The sequence below is a fragment of the Macrobrachium nipponense genome, chromosome 1 (genome assembly GCF_015104395.2).
Source record: "Macrobrachium nipponense isolate FS-2020 chromosome 1, ASM1510439v2, whole genome shotgun sequence".
NCBI lineage: Eukaryota > Metazoa > Arthropoda > Malacostraca > Decapoda > Palaemonidae > Macrobrachium > Macrobrachium nipponense.
The window spans coordinates 182584729-182605264 of record NC_087200.1 but is presented as its reverse complement, the minus strand read 5'-3'; the positions used below and the strand labels follow the sequence as shown (position 1 = coordinate 182605264).

Sequence of the window (20536 nt, the reverse complement as noted above, 5' to 3'; positions counted from 1 at the left end):
TGGTGAAGTTTCATTCAACTCATTCTATGTGGTACTAAACAATTATTGATTAATTTTGCATACCCTGTGTATCAAGACTTTCTTCAGGTAAGGAGACCACAGTCTGAAGTCATAAAATAGTCCCCTATGTTTCCATGCCAAGCAAGAGGGCAGACAAGAGAAATTTCCCTACCTTGATATATGTAATATAATTATAGAATTTCCTGAACTGTCCTTGATATTTTTACTTATATTTTCCTCTTTCTTAGTAATGTCATGGGCATCAAGAAAACAGCAAATCATGTCCTCAGCCTCCTTCCAGTTCTAAACTTTTAAAATAAAAATTATTCTCTTAACAACCCTAAGTTTGATATTTAATAATCAAATCGTAACAACAAGAACTAACTATGATACTTAAACTCCTAACAAGTTAGATCATCATTGTTTGTAGACAGTATATATACTATACACACTAGTTACTTCACACTTACCCCTATCGTCCAGTGATGATGGTTCATCCATCAATAGCTTCCGGTCAACACCTATGGATCCCTTTTTCTTTTCTCGCTGGCTGTCAAGAGCAAACTGGTTTTCTTTTAATGTTAAAGATTTTCTTCTTTCGCTCTTCAGGCTTCGGAAACTGGGTTCAAAGTCATGCTCCTCTTCTTCTTTGAAAACATATGCATCTTCTTTAGATGCCTTATCATTTGATGTAGTAGATTTGTTAATGTTCTCCTTCCCTCTCTCTTGGTCCTCGGCCTGTAAGAAAATAATACGATATATACATAACACAGGTTTAAAATAATTAATTCACAAAAATATTAGAGAAATCCTTTTACCATTCAAACTAGTACAACAAGGGGGAAGCATATACATTCAAAATCATGTAAAAAGGATAGTGGCTGGGGTAGCCCAGGTTATGCTACCGAATCATAACCCTGTCTGCATTTTGGGGTAGCCCATGCTATGCTACCGAATCATAACCCTGTCTGCACTTTTTTCGAAGTGTATATTAAACACAAAACAACCCAAACCTGTGAAATTTAGCAAACAAAATGTAGCATTCAAGAACTTCGAGTCACAGTGGCCATGCCGACCAAAACTTCTGATACTGATTAAGAAATTACAACTGCTTCCAAACACAGACATGGACTTGTATAAAGACTGCCTTTCACATTCACTAGACTTCCTGTTGTTTAAATTTTCTAATGATCACATTTCTATGTATAGTACAAAATATACAGTACATATAAAGTGTAGTTATATCATTAACCAAGTGTATATAGATTACTGTACATAAGTGTACAATTTACCTAGAATAATGACTCGCAACAAGCATGCAATAAGACTAAATAGAGAAAACTTAAGTAGGCACTCAAACCTCTGACGTACAGAAAACTGTGCAAGAGATTCCTCAGAAATTACAATTTTAAAAATAATTGGTACTCTTCCTAACTAACAACCCTGCAGTCTTAACATTAAGATAATTGTTTTAGCGCCATCTGGAAACTGGTAAAAATTACAATAGAATTGTATATGGAAGGAACTGGTGGCATCTGTCCTCTATCACGAGTTAGGTGGAACAGCCACTGACCCAAGTTTGGCATCATGACCGGTTAGAGGTGGGCCTTAAATGTGAAGACCGCAAGTTAGTTAGTTAAAAAACACAAATTATTTCTCAAATTTATTTGTTCATACAAAGAACAAACCTGGCATCTTAACACTTACTCTTGGTGGGAGGTAAGTATCATTAACCAACTGGAAGTTTGCCACACCAGGTCATACTTCTTGTAGACCTAAACTTCTGAACCTTAGATATGTGTGTATCTTAGGTTCAGACTTCTGGGTTTTCATACAATGCCATAGTTCATTGCAGAAGTAGAAGATGAAAAGCTCTCTGTTCAAATAACAAACCAATGTAGCCACTTATGTAGGTTTATCACCATCTCTCACTTTCCTTGCTGAAGAGAGGAATGTTTTGCTACTGAAAGGTAACTTCATTCATTAATGGTTACTCTAAACACCATGGCCACTGCACTCACCTATATCATGCCAGTTCCAGCTTATGATGGAACAATTCTCATACTGCGCGTAAGTACAAAAAGAAAGAAAGAAAAAAAAAGGACAGAAAAAAGAAAAGAAACCAGTTATCTCATTCATTTCACTTTCACACCATCATCTTAAGCCTGGTATAAACTGTCCTGCCAGGGGCACTGGGCGAACTACACAACCTGTTGAGCAGCCACCACAAAACCCAAGGAAAAAGTCTCCAAGGACCTATGGGCAATATCATTCAGGTAAAAGGAAGTGAACGTGGTTTGATGACACTACAGACCAGCATTCAATATTCTATGAACTGATAAAATTTTCTTGAATGCTAAAGAGGAACTCAGCCCTCTGAGGTCATGCATTTTTGCATGCTCAATATTGGTTGGCTAAAGCAACCGATGATGAAAAATAAGCATTCATGATCATTTCTTGTATCCAGAACGAGATTGTATTCTTGGACACTTCTTTCTTGACCTGGCCTGTGGTAACAAAAAGTCACATCTTTTAGATAAGAAAACAGTGTTCTAACAGGACAGGGTCATCGTCAACAGTCTCCCAAGATGATATAGAAAAGAAGAAAAATCTGTCATCACGGATTGAGGGATTTTATGTCTTAGCAATGAATTCCAGGACAAATTCGAATGCTGTTGACTTCCAACCCAAGAGATAGGGTCTCTATCAACTAATGATACCTCTCCACATGAGGTTGACAAAGTAGACTGTGCCAGGGAGGTATCCCTCTCGGTACATCTGCCAGCAGCAACAGCAGATCCAGAAACCATGCTGCTTGAGGCTGTAAAGGAGCTACAAGAGTCGTCTTGAGATTGTGGGACCGCATACATGACCAGGTTGTCCCATGGATGTTGCTGAACGTCCTCTGCTACTGCAAACTGCAAATGTGTCTGGAACTACTGAACAATAGACCTCTGGTTTCCTGTTGCGAAGAGGTCTATCATTGGTCTCTCCCACACATTAATCAGCCTGTCTGCAATCTCCTAAAGCATAAACCACTTTGTTTCTAGAATCTGTCTCTGTCTGCTTAGTTTGTCGGCCATGAAATTCCTTTTGCCTAAAATGTAGCTGGCATCGGGTCCACTGAGGTGTCTAAAGCCCACTGATGTAACTGGACTGTTATTAGATGAAATTGGCAAGACACCAGTTCCCCCCCTCCCCTTCTTTTTCACATAAGCTACTACCAAAGTGTTGTCTGGACATTAGTACAGCGGAGTGCCCTGTCGCCCTCTCAGGAAACTGCTGAAGTGCTATGAAAGCTGCCTTCAACTTCAGCACATTGATGTCTGGTTGACTGTCCTGTGGATTTCACTTCCACAAGGGCAGCTGGCCCTCTGGATGAACTCCCCAACCTTCGCAAGAAGCGTCTGAAAACAGCAAAAGATCCGGAGGTGGTGAATTGAGGGGAAACCCTAGTGTCAGACTGTCATCATCCAACCACCACAGTAGATCACTTCTGACCTCTAATGACAAAGGGACTTGCTTATGAGAGGAATCTCTTGCTGGAGACCAAAACTCCTTTAGTGTCCACTGTAGAGATCTTAGATGTAGTTAGCAGTGAGGAACAAGTTTCTCCAGAGAAATCAACAGGCCTAAACGACCTGCAACTGTTTTTCCGGTTGTGTTCGTTTGGACAAAAAGGAAAGAGCTACTGTTCTGAACTTCTTAATCCACTGCTCTGATGGAAAAACTCTTTACACAGCTGAGTTTATCACCATTCCCAGGTATAGAATCTTCTGACTGGGGATTAAATTTGACTTTTCCAGCTTTACCACAATGCCTAAGCTGTGAAGAAACTAAAGTAGTCAATCTTTGTCTTGAATCGGCTTTTCCTTGGAACTCACTAAGACCAACCAGTCTTCGAGAAATCTTAGAAGTCTGACCCTTTGAGAATGAGCCCATGCCAACACCAAAGCGAATACTCTTGTAAACACCTATGAAGACAGAAGCGGACACTTCTGGGAGGAAGGATGGATGGAGATCTGGAAGTATGCATCCTACAAGTCTACAGTCAACATAAAGTCGTTGGCCCTGACCGCTGCTGGAGAGGGTGATCTGAAAGTGAAGTAAAGTTGAATGTGAGTAGATAACCTACCTGAAGGACATCTACTATTCATGGCTCCGCCCCATAAATCTGCCACATAGCCCACAGGCTCCCTAGGCATCCCGCCACTGGTGGCAATGAGTAGAGAGAGGCGCCTACTCTATCGTCTTCTACCTCTGCCTCTGTCCCTATTTCCCCTCCCTCTTATAAACATGCTCTGAAAGGGCTGTTATGAGCAAGCTTCTTTATTGAAGACACCGACTGAGGAGGTTTATGCATAGGAGCTCGTCTACCAATCATCCTGCTGTCTCCCGATATTAAGTCCAATTGCAGTAGATTTACTTACTGCCTGCTGAACTAACCTATCGTTCGTATCCGTCCTACATCTGTCAATGGCCACCTCCAACGTATCCTTCAGCAACAGCAATTGAGACCCTAAAATACCCCCATTCTTTAGTGACAATAAAGAATCCGCATCTACTGACCAGGCCACCTTGGCTAGGGCCGCATCCCTTCATATCAAAAGAATAATTGCCCATACATTTGCACTCAGAATCTTTATATATGAGATGGCTTTAGACCCAGATTGGAGCAATCTGATAAAAGCAGTCTCGTCCACCAAACTCCTTGTCGAAGCAGACAAAGTGATTTTGGCCACAGCTGTAGACCATAAATCAAACATAATGCATGCTGTCTAGAAGACTGAAGATGCTATCATCTCTAATGCAGCCACTTCTTGACACATGAGAGAGGGGCACTCTGTCCTAACCTGATCCAAAGTTAGGCCAGGTCTTAATCACATGATGTCCAGATTAATCTGTCTGCTCAGTAGTGAAACAATAGGTGTGGTGTAGTATCTCTTATGACAAAAGACCTGGAAAAAACTTGAAAGACCTGTTCAACCTTAACGAGTTATCACGACCCGCAATCAACTAATTCATGTTGTAGAACCAAATCTGCATGACTTGAGCATGGCAACTCAAAGGAAGTCTTAACATCCTTCTTAGGTCCTAGCTGCACTTCAATACCTGCAGGAGCAGTCGTGGAAGGAGTCTCAATGCTCTTAGAAATATTATTGAACTGACAAATCAGATCTATAACCTATGCATAAGAGGGAAGGAAATCCTGGTTATCCAAATCCTCCACCTCATGTTGGTGACTAACTGAAGTGGAGGGAACACGAAGATCTCAAAGATTCGGTCTGGAAAACGAAGAACCTCTCTTGTGACGGATGTGATCTACGGCCTGGTCGTGTCATGTTCACAGCCCGGGGAAGACAAATGTCAGCTGTGGTCCTTCGATGTTGAATGCAAACATCGGCTGTGGTCCCTGCCGATCCTGAACATGTACATCAGCTTCTCATATCTGACTGTTCCAGAGACGAATCATGACCATGCCTACCCCAGCTCCTTTGATCGTGACTCAATGAAGAGAAATCGCGAACACTACTGGGTGAACATGACCCGGATTAAAGTTCCAATGGATGACTACTAATACCATCACGGACATTCGCCAATGCACGAACATTCACCACTACACAATTATCATCAGGAGAATCTGTCACCCAGGATCTCTTGATTTAAGCATTGAGAACCTTCATCCAAACTTAAATAGGCAGAACAGATAAAACAGGTACTACTTCGCATTTCCTGTTGACAAGAGGCTTTAAAGTATCATAAGGAATTAGAAGTTGTCCCAACATCATCCACAGCAGTAGTCACGATACAGAGCTAAGGAGGTACAGGACTGACATGTACTATGTCCATCGCCTTCTGAGTACAAAAGATCCATGAGTAGCTGACAACTTTGGAACCACTGCTAATTCCAGAAAATGTCTCTTGACTTGGATGTGACTGTACCAGCTTGAAGAAGAAATAGCTCTTCTTTTCTCGGCATTAGGATCAAACATGAAGTCCCTGATTTTCCAACGCTTAATTAGAGGCCATACAAGGGAACGGATGACTGGGAAACTGATGATGACGAAGAGAAAGACAACAATAATAATGAAGAAGATACATGTCCCTTCTTATAAGCACAAACACAATTCTCAATCACTGAATCCAATCTTTCCAACACCCCCTTGACTTAGAAAGCCACAGACGGAATAGTTAACAATGTCCTCGTAGTGGCAGGTTGTGATGCCACAACAGCAGAGGAATCACATGAGGAGGATGTTAGTATTACTGTCAGCAGAACAAGGGGGTGACCCAAAAGGACTCGGTGTTGGTACCATGTGCATCCCGCTAAATGTTGCAGCATAAGACCCCATATAGAGGAGACCCAGGGAAGAAGGAACAGCGATGGTAAATGGAATTGGGTACTCTTGTGCTGACACTTCTCGGAGAGTGTCTGCCACTTATAAGAACGACATTCTGAACGAGGATTAGTGCTATGAAATATATTTGCTTTGCACCTACTGCATGTTGAATGAGGATCTGTATTCATGGAGGCTAGGAAGCGTGAACAAGAGAAACCACCTACAGCAGGACATAACCTCTGAAGTTTCCTGGATTTAGTAGAGAGCTAGCAGATGGGTTAAGGGAATCCATGACAACTCAACTCTTCATCACAAGCACACAAAAAACCTCACACACAACAAAAAAGAAACACAGGCAAACAAACTGGCTTTAGGGAGGAGAGAGAACAATATGTCCACTCTAAGGCTATAAGAAGAAAAAACTAAGACATCATGAGGCCCAACTTGGGTCGGTGGCTGTTCCACCTACCTTATGACAAAGGACAGATGCCACCAGTTCCTTGCATATATAATTCTATTGGATTTTTCACTGGTTTCCAGCTGGCACTAGAAAAATTATCCTAATGTTAACACCTCAGGTTTGTTCTGTGTATGAACAATCGTGTGTGTGTGTGTGACCAGGATTCTCTTGAAGCCAAAACTAATGTTAATTTTGAAAGAAAAACAAATTCAGCTACTTGAGCAAAAGGACAGATGAAATATACATCTGCTGGAAACATGACTAGACCAGCCACACAAGGCACAAAATAATGTCATGAGAAGACAGATAACTTAAAATAAAAAAGAAAAAAAAAAAAACCATTAGTCCAAGAACAAGCCCTTACTAGCGTATGTTTATCACTCATGGACTTCAGACAACTCTACTTCCCTATCAAGACCAACATTCTAGTGCAAGTCTATCAGAAAAGGTATGACGCCTGCTGAAATGCTTGGAAAGGACAATGGCAAACAGGGACAGCCTTAATGGAAAATAACAAGAAAGCACCCAACAGCCCAAGAAATGTAATGTGAAGCCAAGACGACTACCATTAAGAAATGGCTCGGAGGCTGTTGTAGTCCCCTAAACTATGAGACAAAAAAGCGAAACTTTGGGCGAAGCAGGAATGACAAATCATGACACTGAGAGAGAAAAATTTGTGAGAAAAGAATTATCTTTGCTGAAAGGACAAGGAGCAGATTCTAATGCAAAAGGTCACCAGCCTAAAAGGAAGTCTCTATCAAAAGAGAAACACATCCATACCACTTCCGGGATGTTTGTATATCAACAGTATCTGCCTGCAGCTCATCAACAACAGCACAAAATAAAACATTGCATAGCATGACAGATGTTCAGTATGCTCTAAACTAAACATAAAGTAATTTACCTGGTCAATTTCTGTCAATTTGCTGATGGACAATTTCTCCCATGAAAAGTAACTTTCATTAAATACTTAGTTGATGTGAACAGTGTCAAGCAACATCCAATTGTCTATGCCAACATTGTCTATGCCACACAAGCCAGACTGGACAGGTCCACTTCACAAGGAAAAAGGCTAATTATGAATGGTGGGTTTAGCACATCTATCTAATTTAAATACCATAATTATTTCAAATACCAAAAATTACTGCTTCAGTGTCTTGTGGAAGACGTTAAAGAACTTAAAAGATACTTTTCGATAAAATATTTTTTCTTCCATTGTGGTAGGTGAACAAATGCATACTTTACAAAAGTTTCAATAGCCCAAAACACATGAGTGGAATAATGTAATAATATTGTATGTGCTATTTATAAGTGCATATTACAGAAGCAAAACCCAAACTACATTTTGCAGACCATAACTTCCCTACCACATCCAACGTTTTAAAGCTTCAACAATATTAATTCTTTTGTTTGCTACACCAGATTTTTGACAAACCCTGAACAGAAAACCATTAACCTGTGTTGCGATACTTACTGAACATGAATTGCAACTACAACTTCATATTTCTGTACCAATATGAAATTAATTCCTGACCAGTTGTATTCCACATAAACTACCCAAAATTAAACATAAAAGCTTCAATAAAATACAGTAATTTATCTTGGTAAACAGGACTTAAAAATGCAGAAAGGCAAAATACCATTCCTCAGAAGATCCACAATACAAATTTCCAAATTATCACTCAAAAAATGTAAAGAATATCACTAACATTTCACCAAACACAGCAAGTTGAAAAAGTTTACTATGCCAGTACAAAATGTAAGTGAATTAGAAAAATAGAATCATGTCTGCTCCCAAACATTCCACAAGCCTCACGACCCCAGTTGTAAAAACAACACACCAGAAAAGTAAAATAATGAAGATAAAGCTCCACATTAGGGTAACCTCAACTCTTGAAATAACAAAACTGGATCAACTGCATTCGGTGATATTCTGCCAAGTCCACTCTGGCTTACTTGAGTCAAACTTTAATTATCTCTTCTCTTCGACTACACACACATTGTTTATCAAACTAATCTGTACTCATGTTGCAGGCACTTGACCCTTCCCTGTTCCTACATAGGTAAAATCTAATATGACATACAGTAATACCTCAATCTTACGCAATTATTGTTTCACAAATTCACAATAGAGCGAACTTTTCATTGGAACTCCACTAATTATCAGACACGAGTATTTCACAAACACACGAACCCAAATGCTACATTTTTTAATCCTGAAGAAACCCTACAAGTGTTTAATTTTTTTATGTATTTACAGGTTTTCAAGCTTTTTGTGTAAATTGAAAAACATTAATAAAAATAATAATTCTCTCTCTATCTTTCCCTCTCTCTCTCTCTCTCTCTCTTTTTTACCGAGACGAGAGAATTTTTATGCTACAAATAGTATGTATTATGTTTATTATTATTTTCCAATAATAATAATAATATAACTGTAATTCGTATGTGATAGTATTTTAAAAGAAATAACCTTTCCATTTCACTTTTAAGTAAAAACAACTCTTCTCTATCTCTCTCTTACTGAGATGAGAGCATGTTTATGGTACATCTACAATATGTTTATTAATATTTTCAAATAATAATAATCTTACTATAATGGGCGTTATGTCTGTCCGTCCGTCTGTCATTCAATCACGGCCAAACGGCTGGTCCGATATGCATGAAACTTGGCAGGGTTATAGTGGGGACCCCTACGATGGTTTATAATGGGGATTCAAGCAACAAAAGGCACCAAAGGCACCTTTCTCGAAACGGGGCTGGTTCAGCCCGTAGACTTAATAATGTTACAAATTTATCATTCCTAATTTTTGGTATACGTAGGAAATAATGACTTTCGATTTTCAGTATACGTACTAAATATGACTTACTATCGAATACTGTGGGGGTAAGACATCAATGGCACCAAAGGGGGTCCAGGTTGGGCAGGGTGTGACAGAGAGCAAGTGAGAGAGGGAGAGTAGAGGGGGTGTTAGGGAGATGAAAGAGGGTAAGAAACAGAGAAGGTTGGAGAGAGAGAGAGAGAGAGAGAGAGAGAGAGAAGAGAGAGAGAGAGAGAGAGAGAGAGAGAGAGAATTTATTGGTTGCCATTCATTTACCCCGGGAAGTTCAGTACAGTAATTTCTGGATAAAAGGGACAGTCAGCACAAGGTGCTGTACAGAAGCTTCTTTGCGTTCTTCAGAGCTAGTAATAATAATAATAATAAAAATAATAAATAATAATAATAATAATAATAATAATAATAATAATAACAATAATAATAATAATAATATAACTGTAATGACAAAATGATGCATATAAAGAATTCTTTCCCACACCTTTCTTTTCAACTCTAGAAGCTCGAAGTCCACAGCTGTCAAATGTGACAGGAGGGAGAGGGTTGCCGATTACGATTCCATACACATGTAATCTTCACACATTCCTATAATTTTACCAACCATTTACTTCTTTTTTTAAGGGTAATGTATTGGGCTAACTTTTAAATGAAATTACAGTAACTTTAATTTAATTTAAAAGTTAGCTTAATACTTATGTAAAGGTTCTCTCTCTCTCTCTCTCTCTCTCTCTCTCTCTCTCTCTCTCTCTCTCTAAAGCACTGTTTGTTCATGAAAAGGAATTTCAGAACAAAGAGGAAGAGACAAAATAAAGAATTTCTTAACAGGTTGAGAAGACTTCTAAAAACAGATCAGTCAAAAGGAGAAGAAGAGAGAAATACCATACATATGCAATCTTCACACACTCTTGTATCTTTAAAAAAAAAATTTTCTTTTTTTAAGGGTAATGTATTAAGCTAACTTTTAAATGTAATTACAGTTACTTTGAAAGTTAGCTTAATACTTAGGGAGCATTTATTAGCATTTTTTGAGACCATGCCAAACTTAGGTGAAAATTCCCTTTGCGCAGGGGGGGGGGGGGGGGGGGGGTAGGGGGGGGGGGGGGGGGGGGGGGGGGGGGGGGGGTCTGGAACCTAACCTTACATAAGTTCGGGGTATTACTGTAACTTACTAAACAACATACCATTCTATCAAAAATACCAAGAACAGGAATATTAAAACATAAATAACTACATAACCAAAAGTAGATACATCAACGCAGAATAACTGTCACTAAATCAAACTTCTCTCTTACCACAGACAGTGGGGTTTCTGAGCTACCCTTCATCTTAGGGACAACAATATTAAACGGACGGCCACGTGGCTTGGGGATGGGCTGCTGTACAGGTGTTGCTTTTAGTGCAGGGGTTACTGGCTCTTCAACACCCAACTTCTCTTCCTCCTCGAAGAACTCATCTTCCACCTTAATATCCTCATCTGTCTTCTCCCAATCGGATAATGATTTTGCCTGAGACTGAGACTCAGCAGCACCATTGTGCATCCCTAAGATTCCTGTTCTCTCCAAACGAGTCGTTTCTGTTTTCCCTTGAGTTGAAACTCTCCTTATTTCATCTTTCTCCTAAAAATACCAAATGTCAATTCACTTTAGTTCTACCACTAAGTGTCTTCCTAAGCTCCTTTCCTAAGAAAGTCAACTAATGCACAATATTTAAAGATGTATTCTGCTAATATTCAACTACATTAATACCTTGAGTTCTAAATTTTCCAAGTCAACAAATGTACAGGTGAAGAACTATAAATAAAGAGCTACAAATACTACAGTAAGTAGGTATTCCTTGAATGTAATTGTGCCTTATGTGCTGGACTGAAAAATTAGGATACCAATACCCCTTCAGTAAAGGAAGCATTAGCCCTTTGAATTATCATCTTTCTTCTACGTATATCTTTACTTATTTTACCTAAGTAACTATCCATTAGGTTATGGATGATTTGGGGAGTTTGCTCTTGTAAAATTAATTAGGTATACTTAAACTTGCATAAATACAAAATCATGATCAACTGAGAGAGATAGAGAGAGAATAAATCCTAATAACCAGCTACCTCCATTTCTTTTCACCCAAGAGCTGATGAGCTGAACTTTACAGAACTTTTCAAGTATTACTTCACAAAAAGGAAACGCATGAAACATATTTAATATCAATCTTACATATAAATTAAATCTAATTTAAAACTTCATCTAAAATTTACCATTATCATCACTATCATTATTATTAAGAAGTTAAAACAGACCACTGAATTCATTGATTTAGCTCACATACGGCTAATCCAAAGAATTTTTGTAGTTTTGATAAGATTTAAAATTTTAAATATATATTTTCTTCAAATCATACCAGTTAACTATGAGTAACACTTTGTCCGTACATGCAGTTCACTAGTCTGATGTTTGTTTAACAGAAACTTGCAGTCCATTAAACATTTGCCAATCATACCTTAAGGCAAGAAGAGAATCCCAGCTCACATGGTAACAAAACAATAAGTTCCCAACTATATATGAGTAACATTTTGTCCATAAATGCAGAATTCACTAGTCTTACGTTTGTTCAACCAAAACTTTATCTATTAAACAGGTACCAATTGTTCCCTTAGACAAGAAGAGAAACAGTTCACATGATAACAAAACCATAAGTTCTCAACTCATAACAAAACTATAAGTTCCCTATTCTTCATTAACAGAAGACAAACAATTCTCCAAAATGCCTCAATGGTCTAGGAAGACATCTACAACAAACTACACCCAATGAAAAATGCTTAGATATCTAGAACACAACCTAAAAATAGGATACCAACAGTTTAATGACAAACCACAATCGACAATGGTTATAAATAGAAATGTGATGTTGCACCTGTCAACCTGTATACATATCTATTATGTACACTTTCCTGTACACAAAAAAAAAAAAAAAAAAAAAAAAAGAGCATTAAAAATGTAAATTATCCTTGCTTCTAGATGATTTGTTCTTTACATAAATTTTTGTACCTAACTAGCTATACCTTACTGGAACAGAAATGGAGGCAGCTTGTACATGTGAAGCAACTGATACTTCACCCATGTAACACTTATGCTTTCTATCACAAATTTCATTAGTTATATATTCTTCCTTCTGACTGTCCTTAATTTCAGTTTGTCACCACACTATAAAAGGACAAACACCTAACATCGTTAATATCATCATATTACATTTTCCCTTTACAGGATTAGACTTGAAATAGTTTTCTCCTCCTCATTCTGTTTTGCAAACTTTCTAAATAATAACAAAAGAAATCCATTCAGTCTGGGTTACAAACTGAAGAAGAGGATATAACTACATTACTAAAACATCAAGTGTCTCTTCCTAGGAATTACACCAGATATTTTTTACAAAACTCCAACTAGAATCAAAGTTAGGGAATGAAGATAAAAATGGTTACTAAAAGTAATGGTTTCAAATGTCATCTAATCCCAAGACTATTTAAAACTCTCCTAATGATTTGGCAGAGAAAAATAAAAAGTGCAGGGAAAAGATAATTATGATGAAAGAATAGATTTTATCTTCTGAATACCGGTAACAATGTTTCCAGTCCATACACTACCCAGTGATTTGTCACACTAATCTTACAAAGCTTTTGAGGTGAAATAGAGTACGATCTGACATAGAAGCAAAGCTAAAATCAAATTATCCCTTCCTTGCAAAATGGTAAGCTACAATTAATGACACACACTGTACCTCATCTGAATCAATGTGTGATGAAGAAGTGTTGTGCCCAGATACAAGCGGAGACCAACGAAGTGCATCAGGATCAAGTCTCAATCGACGAGGGTTATTCTGCTGCTTTTGATAGTGGTCTTCGACCATCCCCCAGTCTATACTGACGACAATCCTGCAAGTTACATAATTCACTCAATACAAATATATGCCTTACAGAAAACCAAATCTTGTTACTTGTTACTTGTATGCAGTATATATTTTTAAAACCACTATATTCCAGTACAACTATTTTTCTTATAAATAGCACATATAGCATAATTTAAAATTATGGTTTTACTAGCAAAAAACTAAACAAATATTTAGAATTTTTCACTTACTGTCCATTGACATCCCTCTTAATAAAATTCATGATACTCAGTGTATATGCAACATCTGATGGATACATGGCTTTCTCTTTCACTATATCTTGTAAACTAAAAGTGTTGCTCTCTCGCACATGATACAGGTATTCTAAAACAACTGATTTCCAATAGGCAGTGTAAGAGACTCGCCCAAGATCTGAAAGGGGTTTTTCTGGAGTTCCTGGCTGTCCTTCTCGTTTTGATAACAAATAACCTGAAATGACAACCATACTTGAGTATACTAGAGTAATAGTGTGTCATATACAGTAATTTTTTTATTTCCTAAGCTGGAATTTATTTATATCCATAATGTGGCATCTATAATTTCACACAGCAGCTTTCTTAACTTGACTTGCCTTGCCATGCTTCTCCTTCTATTTTGGATTTAGATTATAATTTGCTGTAAATCAGCTAAATAGTAAAGCTGAACATACCTCTACTATAAACATGTCTAGATTGACGAGAAAATTAACAGGAAAAGCACATTTCTGCAATCCCTTAACTGCCTTCTCTTATTAGCCTCAATAAAAAAAAAGAAGAGGTTTGTGTCTTAAAGTTTTACTTTCTTAAAACACTTTTTGAATTACTTTATATAAAACTATTTACAAATCACTTAATAAAAAAAACCCTCTTCCAGTTTTAAAATTGAGATGACATAAAACTGTGACATCATTACTCAGGTTGGGAAGAGTTATTACAAGCTAGAGTTGAATGGCCAATTAGATTAGATGAGTTCTTTAACTTTTATACGTGAAAAGATGTGTATGTCATACATAAGAAAACTGTGCAGATATTGTTATACAAGCCAAACTGATAGTAAAACTCAAAAATGAAGAAATAAGGATTGTGGAGGGAGGGGGAGACCTTTTTTTTTTTTTTTTTTTTTTTTAGGTCTTTACCTTTTTACAATTCAGGCTTTATTTATTGGTTATTTTTTTTAAAGCAGTGCTGTAAGATTAATATTTTACAGCTTTCATGTCTATACTGGACTCTATTAATAGTTTCACTCCCTTTGGTTTAGAATTATAGTGAATGATGTGAAAGTCTTCAACTTTTGTATTGTGAAAATTACAATAAATATAAAAACCAAAGATGAATAATGAACTAAAATATAAGGACAGGACAAAATTCTGAGGAATATATGCACAAAAGAAGACTAAGCCAAATATAAGAAAAGAAAAAGAATTAAGCAAGGAAGATTAATAGCAAACTACAATAAAAACTGAGAAATACAAGAGCATATAAATTCAATAATACTTGACATACTACAGTTCTCCCTGACCTTGCTATTACTTATTATTATATTATATAAAGGATTAGTTTATCCAGATCTCTGAGCCTAATAAAGGCTCTTCTCTGGTTGCCCGTGAAATTACAAACCTCATATTTTGATATTATTCAAGTCATTGTACCCTTTGTAACCTATTGATCCACTGCCAATTTCAATACCATGAGCATCTGGAACCTAGCATCAACCAGCTAATTCAAGGGTTGTTTACAAAAAATTTCATTTTAGATAAAATAGTATCTAAAAAATATTAAAACCCTTAATCTTTGCCCAACAAAAGGGGAAAACTATGTCATTTTCTTTTCCCATAATATCTACTAGCATTCAATTTTACATTCATCAATGATCTTTATATTCTCAACTCCTGACGTTACCTAAACCATACCATAGTATGAAAACTAAAAGAAAAGAATAGGGTAACGCTACAGCGGTGTAAATTATACAAAAACTTACAACCAACCAAAACAAAAGCTTAAACCTACCACGACAAACAAACAAATAACAGAATACTTACTAAAGTCTATAAGAAATCTTCCATATCCCTGTCTCTGATATTGAGGCATGGTCATGATACATGAAACATTGTATTTGAGAGCTGATAACTTTTCTTTGCTAAAATAACCGACGAGATGGCATCCCTTTCCATCATTTCTCGTCAAAACGTAGAAGAGGAAAGGTTCAACATCATAGTACAATGTTTTGTGATCCAGAAATAACTTTGCCAGGAGACACAAATTCTGGCAATAAATTTTACTGACATTGCCATCAACCTGAAAAAAGAAAAAACTAAGGTAAGTAAGCAATAACAACAAAAGGATAAGAAACAAAGTTTATATAAATCACTATTATAATACATATAGTAAATCTGTACACATTAAAACTATCAAAAATATATCTTAATCTTATACCTCAAAGACAGAAAGTCCGTCTTTTCTGTATATTTCGGTCCCTGGTGGAGTTCGCCAAAGACATTTCTGCAAGTGTCTCCCTAACATAGACACACTTTTCATGTACTTGAGACAAAACTCACACAGGAACAACTTAGTTAACCTGTTAAAAAACAAATGCGGGTAAGTTCTTAGCTGACACTCAAAGGAAAGAGATCCACTAATTCATATAATTCATAATGAAATATAATATTGGTAACTTTATCAACCACTTATTCTAAATATAGGCAATCAAGAAAAATGTTAGTCATATACAAATTTCTACTGGAAATAATTCTTACCGTGCATACTCTTGAGGATATGGAGCAGAATACCAAGTTTGTATATCATATTGTCCGAAGTCTATACTAGCTGGACATCTTGACATATTAAATGGATCTCTTTCTTGCACAGTTGTTCGATTCTTGTCCATTTCCTGCACATGAAAAAAAAAAAGGCATCAAAGAGGAGAAACCAAAGTATACTATCCCACACCACACTAACTATACTATACTATACTAAAATAAATAACTTTCAGTTGTTCCCAGGAAAGAACTGGCAGCAGGATACTTATTAATCTTGAATAATGGATTCAGTCTGATAAACTTACAAAACAGTATATTTCCTTTTTAAAAATATGGTAACAATTCTTTTTAAAATTAATGATAAGCCAATTAACTTTATCATTATTATTGATGGGCAGCTTAATCAGAACACCAAATTATCACAGACCCCACAGCTCTAACCAAAGGGCTTTGAATTTACGAATGAAATTCACATTGCATCAAATAAACTCAAGTGCCTGATAAACTTATCTTGACCATGCTGTTGGTTGAAGTTTAGGCATTTACACTTACGCCTGAGCTCTCTTTCAAATATTCATGTGTTACAGAAGTGTCCTCAATTCAAAGATGAGATAAAATTACTTCACCCATGATCTTTATTTCCTATCCATATTTCATCTTACCACTTTTAAATTTTCTAAAAGTATGAAGACAGCTTCAGACAGGCCTCACTTTATTTTGATATTTAATGCCCATCTTTGAAATTAATACTTTATGTTTAACTTTTTCTTAAGGGGGAGCTTAACTGAACCTTCTCCTAACATACAGTCCATTAATCTTCCCAACATAAATTATTCTTTTAATGAAATAAACACTCCCACAAACATCAAAAATTTCAGTCAACAATGATCAAACTGCTAAAACATGATTGATGACCCCTTATATAAAGTCCTTTTTTTTTACAAGATTTGCTCATCCACTGGGAATTGATATAAATATTTCCACAATTGACCAAAGGCATTAAGATCAAATTTTTTGGAATAAGATTACATCTGACAACATCTTAAAATCTGATTAAGGTATTCACAAGTCAAATCCATAAGAGAATCAAAAACTTTTTATGCTTGAATTTTCAGAAAGAATTTCTTCAACTGCTTTGCTTCTAGGTAAATAATGTAAAGTAGTGTAATAATTTCCACGGAATACTTTTGCTTCACAATCAACCCATTACTTAAAATAGCCAACTTCAAGTTTAGTGAATTCCCTTGACATTTAATTGCTGGAACAAAGATAAAGGTGGCAATGCTCACATCCTCCCCACAGGGAAAGGAGCACATTTAGGCAAAAACCCTCCCAAACAAGTCTATAGATGAACCAGATGGAGGATGGAAAATAGCAAGTACATGTGTCAAACAACTGGATCAGCCTCACTGTGAGGCAGAACAACAGGAGACTAAGACAATTCACATTCCTCAGATGGCATCTTCTCTTTCCTGTTGCACTGCCCCAACTCATTAAAGCTCCCCCCATTTTCTGCCGACCAAAAGGCAATTCCTCTGATTCTTGCAAGATCCAGAAGAAATCTTTGGCGAAGAATTAGAAGGATCAATTATTCATATAAATCCCCCAGAAATCATACATCCAATGCAAAAAAGTGGACAAACTAAACTGGCTTTAAAAGGACAGAGAACACAGCGCGTCCGCTCTTAAAGGCAGTAAGAAATAACTAGAATGGTCACGGACTAACAAGGGGTGTGGGTGGTCACACAGGACTCGTGACCAAGGATAGATGCCAATAGTCCCTTGCATACACAATTTTGTTAACTTTACCGGTTTCCAACTGGCACTAGAAGTTTTATCCTACTATTAAGACTGAGGGTTTACTTTGTATATGAACAAAAGAAAATTACAAGAACACTTATGTGAATATTATGCATTGACACTCCTCATAAGTATCACTATTTTCAGGGAAGTGGACAGGTCCAGCCATAAGGGGAGGCCCTTGTCTTGATATATCAAGACCGAAAATTCTACTACATACAAAAGAGGTACTGACTGGAGAATAGCCCCTTCTGACACCATCCTCCGAAGATTGTCCACTTTCCTAGGATGAAATTTACTTAGGAGGTGCAGGGGGTATTAGAGATCTCTCTGCTGTTTTACAAGAAAAGTCTCTCTCACAGGAACTGAGGATAATGTAATATATATATGTGGACAACAGGTACTACCTTGCCTCCCTCCCCTTGTTATAGAAGGGAAGAAGAGGGATCAAATTCTAGACTAGCAAAACAGGGCTCACAGTGTTTACGGGTACTTATTCAGGTCCAGCTTGTACTCCAGCACAAATGTCCATGGGTACAGGTCATGGGAGAGAAAACACTTTGGTGCACACACCACATCTTCCCTTAGCTGTATACTCTAGCCAAAGCACTGTTGCAACAGAAGAGTGGGCCACGGGGGTAGGGCTCTAAGGACATCTAGCAGGAGTGACACGAGGTCTGTGTACCACTCAGAACGTGGCGAGAGGAGAGCTACTAGTGTCATATAAAAGCCCTGGTGTCATAAACACAGTTGTGTACCCATCTGATAAGACTGAACAGGGGAATGATGTAGACATCCATTTATCCCAAGGGTGTGGACACCTTGCACTGCTACTCATGGGTCTGGGACCAGAGAGCAGAAGATGCTAAGCTTATTGTTTAGTTTGGCAGCAAACATATCAAATAACAGCTGTCCCCCACAGGTACAACAGTCTCTCTGCCACTGCTTGATGTAGGGATGATTCTGTTTCTATGACCAAGTCTAGACAAACAGCACCCTTTGAAGTCACAATGAGCTTCATTTAGCCAACTTCATGGATTCATAAAGGAGTCAACTTGGTATAAAACAAGCAGCTGATGAGCCTCTAGGGTATTACACCTGCTAAGAGATCCATCTTGAAGATTCCATTAAGGAAACCAATGCAATCCCTCAATGTATGTAGCAGGGAACAGACATAAAAGCCAACCACAACTCAGAAAATTATACCCCTCAACTTAAAACATCTCTTTCCAAGTGAAAGCAGTCACTTTTCCAAGCTCTAAGAACCCACTTGCTATTCTAGCAGCAGAACTCATGGTAAGGTGGGGAGCCAAGATTGATGTTCCTTACATTCTTCTCACATGTGGAGCCGTCTTCAAGAAATCTGGAAATCATGGAACCAGTTGAGAGCCAAGCCATGAGGAACATTAGTGATCAGAGAAGGTGACCTGCTTTCCTAACAATTAGAACACCCACTGGCTTGGCAACCAATCAGTTTTGGGTCTTATAAGACAGCTTTGGAGAGGCACTGAGTTTTGGATAAGAAATTGAAATAAAAACCAAAAGAATATGAAACAGAAAGTTTTTCAATAATTTGCAGAATCCTACAAAAAAGTAATCTCAAAGACAACAAGATGGTGAAGCACCATCATGACCCAAGCCACCTTACACAATTCCTCAGCAGTCTCCTTTTTATGATGGAGACAGTGGCTTCAATTCAACACTCCATTGAAAAAACAAAAAAATTCTCTCTGTGACCATGCACCTGAAGGAAATTTCCTCCAACTCCAACATTCCTGCGCACCAATCTTCCAGATTCTCTTGTACAGGCAAGCAAGTCCCTCAAAGTTTCACTGGATTCACGCTTTGGTCTCAGCATGGACAAAAAGGCATGGAGTATGGTTACATGAGTACGTACTTGGATGACTAGCTCATTATGGTTTCTTCTGCAGCTGTCAGCATCTTCAATTACACAGATTCCTTGATCTTCAAGTCAACTGAGGGAAACCTTACTTAGAGCCAAGTACACAGGCAATACGTCTGGGTATGCACCTTGATGAAGCAGATGTTCTTGGTCACTCAACAGAGCAGAGGATTCAGTGTCTGCAGTGATGCAAAAGTTTTTCATAAGTAAGAACACCCCATGCTAAGATGCAACAATTGCTAACAAGCAATGGATCTTCCAGAAGAAATTAGTTCTCTGCAATCAATTCAGGATTCAATCCCCACAACTCCACCTGAACAAAACTGATTGAGCAACCATATAGCAAATAGAGCCATTTAGTTCTCAATTTGGATAACAGCTAGCAGAATTTTTTATTTGCGGCAAGATCAGAACTGGTTTACTAGAGAATGGAGATACGTACACATGTACTTAATGAAGATGAAAGCAGTTTTTCTGGGTCTGCAATCTTTATGTATTACTTGAAGAGCAATATGCTTGGGAGTAATGACCCGC

The 20536-nt window shown here is 37.5% G+C and overlaps 1 protein-coding gene across 6 annotated transcripts in view; it reads right to left on the bottom strand.

Moving 5' to 3' along the window:
• Window positions 1-20536, bottom strand: part of LOC135219895 (histone acetyltransferase KAT6A-like) — a 326469-nt gene that overhangs the window by 20503 nt on the left and 285430 nt on the right. For 5 of the 6 annotated variants that reach the window (XM_064257053.1, XM_064257055.1, XM_064257056.1 and 2 more), the window contains exons 10-16: window positions 16297-16430; window positions 15977-16118; window positions 15583-15838; window positions 13757-13994; window positions 13398-13551; window positions 10928-11251; window positions 471-738 (exon numbers count right to left, since the gene is read on the bottom strand). In XM_064257053.1, the coding sequence (XP_064113123.1) occupies window positions 471-738; window positions 10928-11251; window positions 13398-13551; window positions 13757-13994; window positions 15583-15838; window positions 15977-16118; window positions 16297-16430 (1516 nt within the window). The remainder of the gene's footprint in view (window positions 1-470; window positions 739-10927; window positions 11252-13397; window positions 13552-13756; window positions 13995-15582; window positions 15839-15976; window positions 16119-16296; window positions 16431-20536) is intronic. The other variant, XM_064257057.1, reaches the window with a different exon arrangement.